Source organism: Oryzias melastigma, linkage group LG8, assembly GCF_002922805.2.
Source record: "Oryzias melastigma strain HK-1 linkage group LG8, ASM292280v2, whole genome shotgun sequence".
NCBI lineage: Eukaryota > Metazoa > Chordata > Actinopteri > Beloniformes > Adrianichthyidae > Oryzias > Oryzias melastigma.
The window spans coordinates 5056338-5074205 of NC_050519.1; the positions used below are offsets into that span (position 1 = coordinate 5056338).

The 17868-nt window shown below is 40.5% G+C and overlaps 2 protein-coding genes across 8 annotated transcripts in view; one reads left to right on the forward strand and one right to left on the reverse strand.

Moving 5' to 3' along the window:
* Positions 1-666: 666 nt before the first annotated feature.
* Positions 667-2488, forward strand: hexim1 (HEXIM P-TEFb complex subunit 1). The gene has a single exon (XM_024272840.2). It carries the CDS (start codon positions 1022-1024, stop codon positions 2075-2077), a length of 1056 nt encoding a protein of 351 aa, XP_024128608.1. The 5' UTR covers positions 667-1021; the 3' UTR covers positions 2078-2488.
* A 362-nt stretch (positions 2489-2850) lies between these two features.
* arhgap23a (Rho GTPase activating protein 23a) overlaps positions 2851-17868 on the reverse strand; it is a 74837-nt gene continuing 59819 nt past the window's right edge. For 6 of the 7 annotated variants that reach the window (XM_024271794.2, XM_024271792.2, XM_024271789.2 and 3 more), the window contains 14 exons: positions 16775-16912; positions 16392-16700; positions 16246-16307; positions 14888-15006; positions 13318-13436; positions 13092-13244; positions 12938-13016; positions 12786-12859; positions 12595-12684; positions 12399-12524; positions 12269-12310; positions 9697-9790; positions 6134-6165; positions 2851-6060 (listed from right to left, as the gene is read on the reverse strand). In XM_024271794.2, the coding sequence (XP_024127562.1) occupies positions 4645-6060; positions 6134-6165; positions 9697-9790; positions 12269-12310; positions 12399-12524; positions 12595-12684; positions 12786-12859; positions 12938-13016; positions 13092-13244; positions 13318-13436; positions 14888-15006; positions 16246-16307; positions 16392-16700; positions 16775-16912 (2853 nt within the window). In that variant the 3' untranslated portion in view covers positions 2851-4644. Of the gene's footprint in view, positions 6061-6133; positions 6166-9185; positions 9211-9696; positions 9791-12268; positions 12311-12398; positions 12525-12594; positions 12685-12785; positions 12860-12937; positions 13017-13091; positions 13245-13317; positions 13437-14887; positions 15007-16245; positions 16308-16391; positions 16701-16774; positions 16913-17868 lie in introns of all 7 variants that reach the window. The other variant, XM_024271796.2, reaches the window with a different exon arrangement.

Sequence of the window (17868 nt, forward strand, 5' to 3'; positions counted from 1 at the left end):
CACCAACCAAATTGCACAAATATGCTATATTTTTATACACCGACGGATATTGTAAACCAATAAATATGGAGGATTTCATAAACTCTTTTTAAAAAGGTGAATATTAAAAAGGGACTAGTTTTCGTTCGAGGATTTCCTAATTCGTCTCGAAAAGTAGGAGGTCCACATTTTTGTAATTTGTTTAACCTTGATTTTGAAGGCTATCAAATGAAAAAGAAATCTGAAATTTTAATTATAATTTCTATATTTGTTAATGCTTTAACATTATTTCATTTAAAATACATGTATTTCAACTTGTTCCCGTTTCATGCTCAACTATAACTCCCTTCTCACGTGAATAGTAGAGCCCATCAAAAATGTCCGGGTCTTCTTTTTAGTGCGGATTAAGCGGGTCTGACTGACAGTAAAAGCAACCAATGAAAAAAAAAGTCAAGCTTGGCAACAGCAAAATTGTCCTCCCGTCCAATCCACAAAGGGGTGGGCGGGGTTTAGTGTTCCAAAGAACATGGGATTTGATTGGTTAAAAGGCTAATCAGTCAAACTAGACTTGTGGGGTATGTAGTTGAATATTTCAGTTTACGTCTACGTTCTACAGTAACTCAAACCACATCTCCCACAATCCACCTGACCTAAAAGAAACAACATGCGCACGGGCAGAGGCGGAGCTCGTATATAAAGGCGAGCTCCCTCTTTTTTGGGTAGCATAGTGGATACTGTTGTGGCGGCCGGACGTAGTCGTTGGTTTAACGGTAGTTCTGACATCGAAACAGTTAATAGTAGTTAGCGATAGTTGCTCTGACAAACCCACGGAGGAGTAACAAGTGTTTACTATTCGGAAGTTTACTTTTACTTTACGAGAGTTTTTTGTTCAAACGCCAAAACTTTTTGGGATTTAACTTCTTTTGGAAATTATAATTTTTTATTGTATTCTTATTTTTTAAAGGAACTTTTGAGAATCAGTTTCGATAAAATGAACATTATCTAGAATGTTTTGAAAAGGACTCTTCGGAAGGTTACCAGCATGACAGAGCCAATGGAGGGGACCCATCAACTGGAATCTCTGGGTTGCCCATCAGGTGGGAGCCGCGAGGACGCCTTGGAGCATCTCCCAGTCAGCTACCCTGACGGACCGCAGAGCGCCGACAGGGGGCGCCAGAGAGAGCAGAAGCAGCAGCGGGCGGAGAACCACGGGAATATCAACACAGGCAACTTGTGGCAAATGAAAGGCGGACAGAGAGAGGTGTGTCCCGCTTCGGGAGACGGAAACGAGCTGTCCAAGTACCCGAACGCGGCGCCCGACGGCCACAGCCCGCTGAGAAAAAACGGACAAGACAGAACGCTGCAGGAGACTTTGAACCAAGTGCAAGTGGCGAGTTTGCCCATCGACTCCGACGCGGGCTTTGACGCGCGCCTGGGCAAGAAGCGGCACCGGCGCAGGACCACCAAGAAGAAGCGCAACTGGAAGCCCTACAACAAACTTTCCTGGGAGGAGAAGAAAGCTTTGGAGGAGAGGGAGACTCTGCGAGCCTCGCGGATGAGGGAGGAGATGTTCGCCAAAGGGCTCCCGGTCGCTCCATACAACACCACCCAGTTTCTGATGGACGAACACGACCGAGAGGAGCCCGACCTCAACACCGGAGCCAGGCGCTCTCTGGGGGTCGGCGGTCGCCCGGAGGAGACCGGCAGCGAGGAGGAGGTCTTCGACAACGAGGAGGACGACGACGATGACGGCAGCGGCGGAGGCAGCGACGGCATCGGCAGGCCGGGGAACGCAGGTGGAGAGTTCCTCCAGAGGGACTTCTCCGAAACCTACGAGATGTACCACGTGGAGACCCTGCAGAACATGAGCAAACAGGAGCTGGTGCAGGAGTACCTGGAGCTGGAGAAGTGCATGTCCCGCCTGGAGGAGGAGAACAACCGGCTGAGGCGCGCCGTGGAGCCCGGGGCGGCCACGGATCAAGTCCAGGTTCGGCTGCAGGAGCTGGAGGTGGAGCTGGAGAGACTGAGAGCCGAGAACTCCGAGCTGCATCTGCAGTGCAAGCTCAGCAGGGACCAGGACCAGAGCGCTGCGCAGTGAAGGACTGCTCCCAGGGAGGGGAACCCGGTTCAAAAAGGACTCCAAAATGGGACTACTTTTCTTTTCAACCTGGTTTCTATCATCAGTTTGTCAGGAAAGTCATTGCACTGCAATGCAACAGTCTACTGGACGTTTTTTTTCTATACTCCTTCCTGTCTCAGTTTTCTTCAAGTGTAAATATTTCAAAAAATGAGATTTTTTTTTTAAAAATAACAGGAATAAAAAAAAAATAATTTCTGGGTTACAATGTAGTCATATCATTGGCGTACACTGTTCCATGTTTTTTTAAGTTCCCCTCCAGATAATAAACTAGTTAATTTGGCCGTTTTCCTCCCCTCCAAAAAAAAATGGAGTGAAGATTTTAACAGTTGTGTGTTAACCAGTTCAAATAAAGAAAAGTTCTGATTGAAAGTGTCACGTGTTATTGAGCATGCTCAGAAAAACACAGGAAGTCTGAAGAGCTGCACAAAGGAAACAAGATCACAAGGCAGACGAGCAACCATGGAAAGAAGAAAACGAAGTCCCCGGAGGTGGCTTTAAAAATAAACTGACTTTAAATATACTTAAGTATTGATGCAATAATATTTATATATAAATATTTTTCACAAAATAACTGATAAAGTCTCAAGTTTTCTTAAGAAAACACTTAACTAGGCAATACCATAGAACCACCACTAGAGGGAGACATTTCGCCCTTTTTTTCCTATTAATTTTTGGTTCAATTTGCATCTTTAAAAAATCGACAGAGGTGTAAAAATGAAGCAGACTCTCACTTAAACATAGTTCTGTTTATTTACATCATATAACATTGCTTTAAAGCAAACAGCTATAAGGAAATGATTTCAGCCGGACATCCTTTCAGTCCTCATATTAGTTAAAGCAATTCCAAATGTACACATACAGTATGTTACATGTTGAGATGTATATACAAACATTTTTTCTTTTTAACAATAACCATTAAGACGACACACACCGACAGATGAGGTTTCCTTTCAAGGAAGTGGTGGGCGGTTTGCTCCTCTTCAGGAACTTGGATGTTATCTTGGTGAGACCTCCTACAGCGGTTTTAAGGTGTACCGTATTCTGGGTCATTAGGCAAAGCCAGATAAACTCGGTTTATCGTGAAAAGCAGCTCAGAACACTATGCTATCTTTTATTCCTCTCTCAGGAAACAGCTGCTGAAGGCGGAGGGAGTTTGCAGATCTGCTCCGGGCCTAGAGTGTGCTTTTCAACAGCTCTTTTGCTCAGTTTAATCGTGGTTAAAGACGCACTCCGATGAAAATAGTGTTTGTGTGGCATTTTTTCTCACAATGGAGGACATAAATAAAGAAAATTAAGTTTGAAAATAGTTATAAAATACACTAGGCGAGCCACAGTAACAGGGAAGGGGGGCGGGGTTGCTCTGCCGAAAACAATGTTTTAAAGTTGGCTTAAAAACGGCATAATTATAATTAAAAGACCACTTTTAAAAGAGGATCGGAGTGGGTCTTTAACGTACACATCTATGCGCTGCAGCATCAGCAACAAAAGAAGGGAGCAGACCCAGAAACAACAAAAGGAAGAAAAAAAAAAAGACGAGAAACGCGCATGGCACAGCAGAACCAAAACACATTCCAGAAATCAGGCACTTGTAGAAGAATCTTGAGGTAAGAAAGGATCCGGTTTTCTAGAACTCCTCACTGCTTTTGCTATTCCCACCTCCTCATCAGGAACAATAGAAGTCGGCTTCTGTTGTACCATTTATTGATGACCTGACCTGTCCCGGGTTGTTTGTACTCACTTTATCTTTTTCTATTGATCGTTTGCATGAAGAAAACCGTTTTTCAAAAATAAAAAGCAGCAAACTCCCAAAGTAATCCAGATGATCTGCGATTCCGCGCTGGAGGTTTTTATTCAAAATCTGGCGAGATAAAGGTTTCCTGCACAGTGCTGCGAATCCCAGACAGGATGAGGAAATAAGGACCTCGTCTCCTTTTAACAGGTACGCCCAACAGGTTCAATCCCAATAAAAGTACTTTTTTTTCTTTAACTTTAATATAAAATATATATATAGAGTATAAACAAATAATATATTAAGGAAAACATTTCAAGTAACATTCTGTAAAAAAATGTCTGTGTGCCTGGATGCACATTTTTGTAAACCATAAAAAAACAAAGAAAAAAAAATTATATTTACACGGTTAACTTAACAAGGCTTTTTTACAAATGTTACAAAATAGTTAAAACACAAACACTTGCACACTCAGACATGAGTATTGTTGCGCAAACACAATATTAACAGTTAGGGAGAAATGTGTTTTCTAACTGAAGGCCTTTTTGGGGGGTTACAGTGTCTGTGGTCGGAGGAGGGCGACACCGGGAAGACTGATGTGTTGAAATGGTCGAAGCACCGTTCTCCTCGAGAACCAGAGAAACGCCGCGGCTTACTTTGGTTTGAAGGGTCGAACCCTTGAGTCGGTTCGGCAGGAAGGATGCTTGTTTTGTCAGTGTGTCTTAGAAAAAAAATGTTAGAGATAGAAAACAAAAGCTTTGGCAACGCCGCCACGCGACTTGGACCTGCTCGGCGCTCACAGGTACTGGTGGAATCTGGAGGGGGGGTTTTGACGTGCGAGGGGCCCCCGCTCCAGGCCGTCGACGCTCAGAGGCAGCCCTTGTGTTTTCACCTGGTTGTTGGGAGGGGAGGGGAAGTCGCTGGCGGTCAGGGGGGGTCTCTTGCTGGACGTCTCTGTGGGCGAGGCCACCACGGTGTGCCGGCGCCACACCCGCCTCTTCCTGCGCGTCTCGGGGGACAGCGGCTTGCGGCGCTCCACGCTGCGCAGGTCGTCGGCCGAGCCCAGCAGCCGAGCGCAGACCTGCTCGGCCAGCGTCCTGCCGCCGGGGACGATGGGGACGATGGGGGCGAAGGAGGCGGCTTCGCTGGGGGGGGCGGCCGCTCTGGGCCGGGCCTGCCGCAGGCTCTCCTGGCTGCTGCCAGAGGAGGGTTTGGACCTGGAGGTGTCCCGCCTGGACCTGGGGGTGGAGTCTGGTTCGGAGCCCGTCCCCTCGCTCGGAGGCTCCAGGAGATCCACGGAGCGGGCTTTGGACTTCTTCCGGGCCAGAGTGTCGCACTGGATGAGTTTGTGGGAGTTGAAGGACGGCCGCGAGTGCAGCCGGTGAGCGGTGGAGGAGGAGGAGAAGGAGGAGGACGAGGTGGTGTTGGAGCGCGCCCGTCCCTCGCCCCTCTCTGCAGAGTCAGGGGTGAGTGAGAGGGGTGTGGCCGGCGTGGGGGCGTTGGCTGAGAACAGGTTAGATTTGGGTTGTGAGTACAGGAAGCTGCGTGGGGGCGGGGCTCCAGTCGCCGGGGCTGCTGGGTGTTTCTCCGGTCTCTCCTGGGTCAGCGAGCGTGAGGCAAAGCCGCTCTCGTTGTCCGTCTCACTCACCAGCTCGCTGTGCTCGTCGTCGGCGTCCTCGCCCCTCCCCTCTGACCCTAAGCTCCGCCCCAACGTGGAGAGGGTGGAGTAACCAGAGACAATGGAGCGGGCGTCCTCTGGCGCTCGCCACTGCGGACCATTCGCCTTAACCTGCACCTCCTCATCTCTCAACAACACGACCGCCTGCCTCACTCCCGCCGCCGCCGCCTCCTCTTCCTGTTTGGAGATGGGCACCGCCTCTGCCGCCTCCTCCACAACCTCCTCCTTTGGCCTGCTTCCTTCAACTTCCTCATCCTCCTCCTCTTCTTCCTCCTCCTCTTCGTTGTCATCCTCCTCTCCTTCTGCTCGAGGAGCAGACCCTGCCTCCGGAGACACCGCCTCTTCCTCCTCCTCTTCCTCCTCTGGTCCGAGATGCCCGGCTTTGATCGGCTCATGCTCAGAGTCGTCGTCGGTGCTGCTGCCCACGCGGCGGTTTTTGCGGCCCCTCCGGCGCTTGCGGCCCGTCACAGCAGACATGATGGACAGAGCCAGGAAGTCTTTAGCCGTCAGGTCTTTCTTTGATCCCCAAGATCCCTGAAAGACGAGGAAATGTCAGCTCAATGCGGACAAATGAGGGAAAACTTCCTGATACTGTGCCCGACCATACCTTTGATTTAGCCGAGTCACTGTTGGTTGAGTCTGTAGAGGAGAAAACATAAACATCAGAAAAGATGGACGCCAAAAACAGAGCAGTCATGGTGGAGGACACAGAGGAAAAATGTTCATGCACAGCGGGGATTCTCACCCTTTAGATCGCATGGGTCAAAGTCAAGGCCCGGGGGCCGAATCCGGCCCTCCGGGTAATTCTATCCGGCCCTCCAGATCATTTTGTTTTATTGTTATCAATGGCTCAACGTTATCTTGCGCTTAAATCTAACTTGTATAATTTTGACAAAAATATATTTTTATGGAGAGTAAAATATTGAAAGTATTTTAAGGTTTAAGTTGATTTATTCTAGAATAATATTCCTGCATTTTTATTTTTCATAATTATGCTAAAAAAGTTACGGTTTTAAAGTTTAAAAAAATTGCCTTTTGCTAGCTTTTAGACTATTTGGGATTTACTAAGATTTTTAAAGCTGTTTTGGAGTTTAGCTAATATTTCAGCTACATGCTAGCTCTTTTGGTTAATTTAGGCTTTTTTCAATGTTTTTTAGGCTGTTTGGAGTTTAGCTAATATTTCAGCTGCATGATAGCTGTTTTGGCTAATTTAGGCTTTTTTTAAAAACGTTTTTAAGCTGTTTTGGAGTTTAGCTAATATTTACACACTAGCTGTTTTAGCTAATTTAGGCTTTTTTCCGTTTTTTTAGGCTATTTTGAAGTTTAGCTATTATTTCTGCTACATGCTAGCTGTTTTGGCTAACTTAAGTTGTTTTTTTTTTTTTTTTTTTTGGCTTTTTAGGCTAATTTGGCAGTTAGCCAATTAAATGTTTAGTTCAATAAACGTATATCCTGTTCGGCCCGCGACCTAAGGTGTGTTTTGGATTTTGACCCCCATTTTGTGATTGGCTAATATGTTTTTTTCTTTTAGTTTTTTAGGCTAATTTGGCATTAGCTAATTTTTTAGCTAAACTATCAGCTTCAGCGTTTTTAGCGGCCAAATTCAGCTTACAGCATTCACACTAGCATTATCACAGGTAATACTATATATCTAGTTTATAATTATGTTAAAAAGTTATGGTTTTAAAGTTAAAAAAATGTAGTTTTAGAGTGTTCAATAAATGTTTATTCTGTTCGGCCCGCGATCTAAGGTGTGTTTTTAATTTTGGCCTCTTGTGCGACTGAGTTTGACACCCCTGCCTTAGATCTTCCTTTGTGCCCTCTCACCATGTCAGACCCCAGAGCAGATTCTCACACCAAAGCATGGGGGAGGAACTTTGGTGATAGGGGGAAGCAGCAGTTTGACGTTTGAGAAACTGCATTAGGAAACCACGGCACACACCGATGACATCAGCCAGTGACAGAAACCAGAAAGAAAAAGCATTCCCGCACAGACACAAACACGGACAAGAGGAGCCGCTTTTGTCTCATCCGTCGTGGATCGAAACGCTCTCGTGTGAATCCAGAGGGATGTGCGGGACAGGCGGGCATTCCAGGTGGAGCTGTGTCCGTTTCAGCGAGTCGTGCAGGAAAAGCTGCTTTTAATGAACCTCTTTATTAAGGTTTTCACAGCAACCCGTCTGTCACTGCAGATCATCGTCTCTATCCTGACTCAGTAAAGCAAAATCAGAGAAAGATATTAGCAGCTATTAGAAAGTTACAATCAGTAGACAGATCCAATAAAACTATACATTTTTAAGCATGAATTGTGCTGGGGAAATCGTTGAGTTATTGTTATTTTTGCACTTTTGTTGATGCGTCTAATTTTACATTTAAAGTAGAATAAAAACTTAAAATGATTCATAGGTCATTTCTGACATATTTAAGCAAATTTTTTGGTGCTTTTACAGAAGTATCGTTTTATTTTAGGCGTGGAAAGTTTGCCAAATTTCATTAATTTGCTTTTAAGTCTTCCTATAAAATTCAACTTAGACTTTCATACACGGTGAAGAAGTTCCCTCTTTCTCTTTTATCCACCACATTTCAATTTATTCTCCTTTATTTATTGTTTTTGATATGTTTTGTTTTAAGAATGTCATTCTATAAAGATTTCATTAAACATTTCTAGTCAATATTTTAATACGTTTTCCTCCGCCATCATTGTACAGCACTTTGGATCAATTTAAGTGCTTTATAAATCAAGTTTATAATAATTATTATCATATGAAGACACTTTTTAAGTTACAGTAAACACTGCTGCAGCTTTTTTAAACTGTTCATTTTTTATTCCATAAAAACACATTTATTGAAAAAGTTTCTTTTTATTTTTAATTAGCAAAATAAACAAAAAAAATTGTGAATTTTATTTTATTTTTTAACTAATATTTTGACTTAAATCCTCCATGTTTTAGTTGGAGTACCAAAAACACTTCAGTACTATTAAATAAATACAACCTTAAAGACCCATTCTGATCAAAATTGTGTTTTAACGTGTTCTCGTTGCATTTTTTTTAAAGAAAATTGAGTTTTAAAATTGCATTTCTAAGTATTCTGAGCGTGTAAACCGAGAGCTCTCAGCAATTAGGAGGGGAAAAGGGGGCGGCGTTGCACTGCACCCAAAACTATGCTAAAAAAAAACATATTATGGCTAAAACAGCTCAAAAAAGATCAGAGTGGGTCCTTAAAGGTGGTTAGAAGTATTCCAAAGTTTGATTTTTTATAAAATTAAAAGTTTTGACTGAAAATGTGTACATTTAAATATTCAAACAAGTGAGAATAATGCATAGAAAATGCAGCTGCAGAATTACTGATTTTCTTGAAACCATTGAGGTTTGGAATTGGGATCCAATCCAGCGCCACCTAGAGTTTCTTTTGAGACACTGCAGTGAGTGGAACGACCCCAAGACCCATCACGTGATCCATTAAGGTATTAGTCAGACCAGGACGAGACCGAGGTGACCAGATTTTACAGAAACCCCAGTCAGATGGGAAGCTTTGAGGGTAATGGAGAGACACAAGCCATGGACACCACTGACACACTCGCACATTATCTGCCGCCACAGTGGGATGCACACAGTCACTCGCCCACACACATATTGCCATGGGAGTCCCCATCCTACCGCAGTGGCTGCTCCACAGGCTCAGCTAAGAGAAGGAAATGCAGAAATGCAAAGAGAAAGTCAAAGTTGAGCAATGAGACGGGAGGAAAAAAAAAAAAAAAAAAAAGCAGAAAAGAGAGAAGTGCATGCACGCTTTTGAACACAGAAACACTCTGAGGACTAACGGATGTTCGCTCTCATGCTGCGTTCCAGTTCTGTAGGAAAGTAGGGAATTCCTGGCGTAAACTGGGACAAACTTTCAAGGACTTTTAGTAAAAAGTCACTTCTTAACACATATGATCACTTTTAACATCTATACATAGATGTACAGATGTCCTGCAAGGTTAATAAACCAAATTCCTCAAAGGAACTTTCTAGCTTTAGAGAAAAAAAAAGCAAAAGTAAGACACAGTTGGGGAATTTCCAACTTCCATCTGCAAACTAAAAGCAGCATTCCTTTCAGGTTTGAGGTTTAAACCCTGCTGGTGGCTTCAGGAAGTGCATGGAGGAACGCGGTGGGAGGTGAGCTCACCTGAAGCCTCCCCGAGCGGACCGGTCCTGCCGATGTTGGACAGCAGGTGGTCGATGTTTGGAGCCGGCTGCACGTCCTCCGTGTCCACTGGAGTCTAGATGGACAAACGTCAAACCGTCGTCAATGGCAGCAGGGATGTTTGGTTAGTAGCAAACCGCATCATTTATTTTTCAAGTTTTTGTTTCACTCTTTTGTTTACTTGACAACTAAAGCAGTGAAGTATTTCCTCTTCTACGTGACGTCATTTGCGAGTCGCTGATGTGTTTTTAGGTTGTGTAGATGTCAGAGACCAAACATGCAAATACAACCTGACTAAAGTGATAAAGCACCAACAGTTTTATTTCTTTATTGCACATCCCTGAGGAAATCATTAACACTTCAGCCGATAACATGTTTGAACCTCTCAGTTCAGTCAAGTATTCAGATATGGGAGTTTGTAGAGAAACTCTTAAGAAAACTCTTGAAATCTAATCCAAGTGAGTTTAATCTGCAATGTTTTATGTAACTTAATTCAAGAAAAAAACCTTTTGGTAATTAAAGTGTTAAATAATATACATTTGATAAAGACACCCTATTTCCTTCTGGTCACATTTTCTTTTCCTTTGGTTGTTTTGTTTATTGTGTATAGTATAAACATGTCTGTTTATAAGCTAAAATTATGATAAATAATCAAAAATTCTAAGTAAAAAAAAAACTAAATGGGAATTAAAAACTTAATTCTAATTGTAAAGCACGGTGGTGTTAGAATCATAAATGGTTTTGTGGTTTCAGTATTAAAAAGCTTCACAGTCATTGTGTTTTTCAGTTTGTTTAACTTCATTTTACAGAAAATTAGGGCAGCAGATTACAACGGAGTATTAATGTTATCATTAAAATAAGAAAGAAAAATACATTAATGAGAATAAAGTCAATTTTATGAGGAAAAGTCATAATTTTACAAGAATAAAGTTATACATTTGTGAGAAAAAAGTCACGATTTTACCAGAATAAAGCTGTAAAAAAATTGACAACCATTAAATTATAGAAAAGAGTTGTCATTTTACAAGAATAAAGTTGTGAATTTGAAAAAAAAAAAATTTTGATAAGAATAAAACCATAAAATTATAGAAAAGAGTTGTCATTTTATGAGAATAAAGTTGTGAATTTGAGAAAAAAAAATAATTTGATAAGAATAAAACCATAAAATTATAGAAAAGAGTTGTCATTTTATGAGAATAAAGTTGTGAATTTGAGAAAAAAATTAATTTGATAAGAATAAAATCATAAAATTATAGAAAAGAGTTGTCATTTTATGAGAATAAAGTTGTGAATTTATAAGAAAAAAGTCAATTTTTCGTGGAAAAAGTTGTAAATTTGAAAATTCTTTTGTAATTTTACTAGAATAGACACGTAAAATTATAGGAAAAAAGTCGTGATTTTACAAGAAAAAAATATTCGTAAAATTATGAGAAAAAAGTAATCATTTTAGGAAACTAAAGTTGTAAATTTAAAAGAAAAAAATCCTATTTGTACAAAAAATTGTTAATTTACGAGAAAAAAATTGCTATTTTAAAATTATAAAGTTGTAAATTTACGAGAAAAATGTAACTTTACAAGAATAAACCTGCTAAATTATGAGAAAAACGTCTCTAAATATATAACTATAATTAAACTCTCATAATTACAGGGAAAAAGTTTTTTGAAAATGTCTTTGGTTGTGTAAACTTCCATCTACTATTTTCTTCTGAAGACGGCTAGTTTCCTGCAAATTCTTTTCAATGTCCATATACTTATAATAAAACAATATTCACTCATTAAAACACTGTGTCGTTTCCCATATAATATTGGCTCGTCTTGTTGTGAATATTATTTTTACAAACCATATTTTTTTCTCATAAAGTTATTACTTGAATCCTGTAAAATATGATAGTATAACTTTAACATTTGTAACATTTACTCGTAATTCTATGAGTTTATTCTCATAAAATGTTGACATTTTTCCCTATTTTCTCATAAAAATAAGACTTTTTTCTTACGATTTTACGTCTTTATTCTCATACATTTATTTATCTTTTATTTCTATGGTATCCCTAATAGTGTCGCAGCAGATCAAAAAGATGACAAGAAAAATATCGAAATGAAAAGGTGAAAATTGAATCTGTCCTTTCAAGGTTTGGAAAAAGTCAAGTAACTTTTAAAATTACTTACTTCCTGTTTGTTTAGAGTCTTTTTAAAAATATAAAATGTTTTTGAAGGTAAATTCAGGAAAAGAACTTTCACTTTTTAGTTCTTATAGTGTTTAAAAATATACGTTTATCACAGTTTTTCCACAGTTTTTTATTTTTCCTTTGGTTGTTTTGTTTATCATTGTGGAGTTTAAAATGCGTCTGCTGCACAGAAATACAACATTTTTTTATGATAAAATTAATTAACTTATTATTTTTTCATGAATTGTGGCATTATTTTTATGTGTGGCCAAGTTTTTGCAGCTTGCAATCAGAAAGTTTGATTATTTTTCCACATTTTTCCCAAATATTTGATGCTTTAATTTTTGTTAATTTTAAAGCATTTTATTGATGAGATTGCAACAAACCTTCTCGTCTTTGTCCTGCTCCTCTGTGAAAAACCACGTGCACTGCAGGGGAATGACAGACGGAAAGGTTCAGTTGGAGTTTTAGACACCATGTGTGTGTGTGTGTGTGTGTGCGCTTTAATCCTCTCACATGTTGGATGAGCGTCTCCACTATCTTGTAGCGGTCGGGCATGTGTGTGACCATGTCTTTCATGTTGTCCTCGGAGGTCCGGACCAACGTCGGCCCGAACACCAGAGCCAAGTTCCGAGGCTCCATCTGCAGAGGACAGCTGCTTAATGACAGGTTCACGTTCCGGAAGAGTCTAGACCTGAGCCGTTTCACACACCTTGTTTTTGTCCGAGTGGTCGGCCACAGTTTTCAGGTGTCCAACCAGAAATTTCAGAGTGTGAAAGTAGTGATCTGGAAGGTCTCGGATCTGCGGGAGGAAAAAAACAGAGGAACCTGTTTGACCTGACGACAAACGTCAGCCTATTTGCAGCTAAACCACTGAAGGAATTCACGCGTGGAAACACAAACCAGTTTCTTCATGGTCCTCAGCCTGTCCGAGGCGTTTTCCATCCGATTGGCATCGATGAAATCGTTGTACTTGTCTGTTAAGATAACAGGAACGGTTTGGCTCGAGTTGATGACAGTTGCTTGCTGACATGTTGCAGCACGTCTGGACTTACCGTTGGTAAACAGCGGTTCTGGAAGTTTCCTGAAGAACGATTTGAGTAAGCTGCTGACAACGTTGAGGTCCTGCCACTTCTGCACCAGACAAAAGGAATACTTAGAAATCATATTTTTGCCATATCCTCCACCTGCTGCTGTACTCGGTCCCACCTCCTCTGCAGGGTTGATGTCCACCCCCTTGTTGAGCTGCTCCTGCAGCAGCAGCACCATGGCGTTGTTCCCCGGCACGCGGTAGATTCCGGTGTATTCCAGGCCCATCTCCTCCACCAGACCGCAGCAAATCTCCACAATCAAGGGGATGAACTGAGGATAAACAAGCAACAAATGAAGACAATACTTCTACATTCAGGGCGGGGCAAAGGTGACTAAAGCTAACCTTGTTGTTTACACCGGGCTGACACTCCTCCAGCCTCACGCCGAAAGCTTTAGGCCCCGCCTTCTTCGTCTTCTTCATGATGCTGATGCTCCAGGAGGATTTGGAAGGATTGCTCTCATCTGGGGACAAAACCAACCATGAACTAGAGATGTGTTTGTGTTCAGCTAGAAAAACCCAAACTAGAGGAATAAAAAGAGACAGATATTTGATCAAAAAGAGATTGAACTTGAAGTATTTTTATCGTTTCTAGTAATATTTAGTTTTTATGCCAGTTAAAATTGTGACTTTTTTTTGTTTATTAAGATCAAAAGCAAAGAAAAAAAGATTAAAGCGGCAAATAGCGTTTTTTGACCTATCTCGGCCCCACCCCCGCTGCCACCCTTTGTCATTTGATGGGGAAAAAAAACAGCACTTTTTTCAAAATGGCTGCTTTTCTGTTGCTTTTTTACCATAGCAACTATTTTATTTTTTGGTCACCTGGGAGTGACAAACAGATCTATGTAATTTTTAGAAGAATCGGCAAAAGTAAATTTTTGGATTTCCTTAGCAACTGGAGTTTTTTTTTTGCTAGCCCTTCCCATATTTGGGTAAACAGTCGTAGCAAACGTTATATCGTTTTGTTCCGCTTGAGCCACGGAATTATACATATAATTTTCACAATATTCCAGTAAAGGCTGTTTTTGCCAAATCTAAAACTTCTACTTACAATATTTTTCCTACATTGCTACCTAATGACGCTTGAGGAGCTACAGTGTAAAAAGTGAAACTTTGGATAGTTTAACATTTTAGAAATGAGTAACTCAATATTTTAATTTGACCAAAACTAATAATTTTTACTGTAACAAATGACAGAACTTCTGTTGAATCATGTAATGTTTCACTTTTTTCAGTGTAGGAGGCAACACTTGAAACCCCTTGGAGCAGTTTAAATTTGCAGCAGGTATATTACTTTTTTTGGCAAGGGAAATTCAAGATGGCAGCCTCTTACTGAGGTCAAAGGTCAAAAGAAAACTTCAGTAGTGATTGAAGATTTAAACTGGTGGCCTGTGTGGGAAATTTCACTCAAACAAAAATTTATTTTTCCCAAATTTTGCGGAAATGTGAAGATCGCCAAATTTTGCAAAATTATCATCAAGCTGTAGGTCTTGTGGCCATCCCATAATAATTTTAAAAAGGATAACACAGATTTTGTACTTTTAGTGGATTTTTAACATTTTTTTTGGCCCCATTCTTTTTTTCCAAGGTTTCAAGGATGTCGTTGGTGGCGATATTTTTACTTAAAGGCGCCAGTAAGAACGATAAAAAAACGAAATTATGCTAAAAATGAAAATCCTGATTTGGATTTGAAACTAAAACAGAGAAACATTAAAATCTTCCCATCAGCTCAATAGCTCTCCCAAACCCTACAGACAATTTTTGGGTCCAACAGTCAAACTTTTCCTGATCTAGTATCTGAATGTCTTGGTTGTGACCCTGAAAGTCGAGCCTGACAGAACTTCAGCTGCAGCTTTAGTGCACACGCTTCAGCAGCAGCTCCCAGAATAACTCCTTTTTTTTTTCTGACACCAACCTTTGCCCTCTGGCTTCGGGGAGCGCGGTGCCCCAGATGCATTCTCCGTCTTATTCATCATGAAGGGAGGCTTTATGCGGGACATCCGCGGAGACGAATCCGGCTTGCTCGACGTTGGACTTGAGGGAGGAGACCAAAAGACGGACCATAAGTTAATCTTCAGTTAGAAAAGTTTGCCTGCACAGCAAAAACTCAATCGTAAGAAAGTTAAAAGATGCTTAATTAAAGAAAAAATGTCTTGTTTTCTGTCTTGCAAGAAAAATAATCTTATTACGAAAAAAAGCAAAATAATATTTGAGAAAACCTGTCTAAGTGAATAGATTTTTTTTTCTAAAAATAAGAATTCTTGGACCATTTTTTCCCCAACGGCATATTTTTTTTTTAAAGAAAATTTGCTAATAAGGTAATAATTTTTGACTTTTTTCTGAGGGGTCCAGAGTAGATCAAAGGACACTTTCAGCTCGTCTGCAGGAACCCGAAAATCAAAATAACGAACTAATGAAGAAAAAGAAAAAGAATGCAAGATGTGAGGACGACTTTTTCCATCAAAAATGCAGTTTAAGTCATTTATTTCAAGTTCTAACTAAGAAAATATGAAAAACTATGAGGGGAATACTTACTATCTTTCATTTTATCATCACATTTTACATAATCTTTGTCTGATTTCATGTATTTCTTATTTGCAGATTGTTACTAACAATAATTCAGATTTTATTTCGTTTCCTGGAATGCAACTTTTGCTTTATCAAACAAGTTCATTGTCGCACTGCTTTATAGGTCTATGTGGGCTGCAGACAAATCAATAAATCCATCAGTTTCACTGCAAAAACACAAAATCAAAAGTATTTTTGCCTGGTTTATAGTTTAGCATTGATATAAAACAAGTAACTTTTCAAGATGATCTAAGGAATTGTTTGAAGACAATAAATCTTGAAAACCCGATCTCGAAAATATCCTAATAAATATCTCTAATAAAACATTTTTTTTTCTTTACATCAAAATTAGAAGCAGGAGTTTTGAATATATGTTTTTGCACATATCATTTCTAGGGAAATGTATCCTAAAATGTGTAATTTTAGATTTACTTTGTGATAATTATGGTCTAAAAATTGCTGAAATGCATACAGTAGAATATAATTGGGAGGGAAATGTGACTTTACGTTATAAAACTTGTTTTTTGAGCAAACCACATTTTATTTTTAGACATATTTCCAATTTCCAGGGAAACTTACTTAAATATGTTGTTAATTTAGGATTTCATTTTGACTCGAAAGGGCAAGTCAATGTAACTTGTTTGAAGAAATGTTGCCAAGACAAATGGAAAAACATCTTGTGTTGTATATTTTCAGGTAAGTTACCTTTGTTTTCTGTAGTCGTTGAGCTTCTTATTGATGAGGGCTTGTCTGGAAATCCCGAGCTCCTAAAGCCAACAAACAGATTCTTGTGAAAACCAGCACATTTTAAAATAAACACGAAGCGGACAGGCAAAGGTGAGCTCTCTGACCTCGTTGTCCATCTTGCCGCTCTCCCTGATGACGTTGATCCACTCCAGCATGTCGTCGCGGTCCTCCGCCTGCAGCAGGTACTCGCAGAAGTCCTGGGTGGTGAGCCGCAGGGCGTGCTTCCGTTTGGTCTCGCAGTAGGCGATGTCCACCAGGCAGCCCCGGATGTTGATGGGCTGCTCGTCTTCGGCCGTGCTGCCCAGGATGGCTCCGCGGAGCACGGCCTCCCGCTTGTCCTTGTAGAGGAACAGCGAATGGGAGCGGAGCACCGAAAACACCCTCTTCCACGGCCGAATGCCGCTGCCCACCTTCTGCAGAGGACAGACGGGATGTGAGTAAATCCTGGATCACCTGCTCTGTGACTTTTCGGTTTTCGGCCGCTCACCTTCCCCTTCTCCGTGACGATCTGCTTAAAGTGCAGCCATCCTTGCCGCCACACATCGCTGTAGGTGATGTTTCCCAGCTCGGAGGTGGAGTGACGCTTGGAGCGAATCTCCTCGGCTGTTCTGACGCTGTCTGGAGACTGAGGGGCCAACAGTGCTTAGTTCAGAATTTAAAACGAAATTCACAAACAGAGCTGTAAAAATGGAATTCTGACTACATTTTTTTAAACAGAAACACAAAAGAAAATTCAAGTTAAATGACAGAATTCCCTCCACCTAACCCCAAAGATACTACATCTAATGACTTAAATTTGAAAGCAGTTTGGACACATGATCACGACTTTACCATTTAACTAATTAAAAACCTAATAAAAATATTTGACAAAGACTATTTGTGAATCTACTGTGTTCCAATGATTTATAAAAAAAACATTATTTCACATGAAAAATCATTCAAGCACAATGCATTGTGGTCTATATTGGACAATCTAGTGAGCACAGATGCACTCTGGCTTCTTCTTCTTCTGGGAAATTTACAAATTTCCTCCTTACTTCTAACTCCAACAAACTATCTAGTGCAGAACTAGTGACCTGGATGCATAAAGCAATTTATACATCATGCTCACTACTAAATTTATTCATTTTTTAATGGCAAATTTGACGTTACAGATTTTCCAAAACAAAAACAAAGATTATTTATGAATCCACTGTGTTTCTTAAGATGAAAAGTGCATTTTTTCACATTAAATAAATAGTTCAAACACAATGCATTGTGGTCTATATTAACTAATCCAGTGAGCATCAACCCAAGTTTTTTGCAGAGACTTTTTTGGAATTGCAGATTGTGTCTGGAATTTTTTCCCTACTCACTACTTAGGTGTCTAATTCATTTGCCATTTTATCAGTGTCCAAATATTCCATATTTCTGTGCCCTAGAAATTTCCCAGAAGTCTCTGAAACCAGTTTGCCTCAATGGTCATTGAATTGGCAAATATAGACCACAATGCATTTCGTTCAAACAATTTTTCTTGTAAAAAAATATCCATGAAATTATTTTTTATACACCATCTAAGTTTTGACGTCAAGATAAAATGGT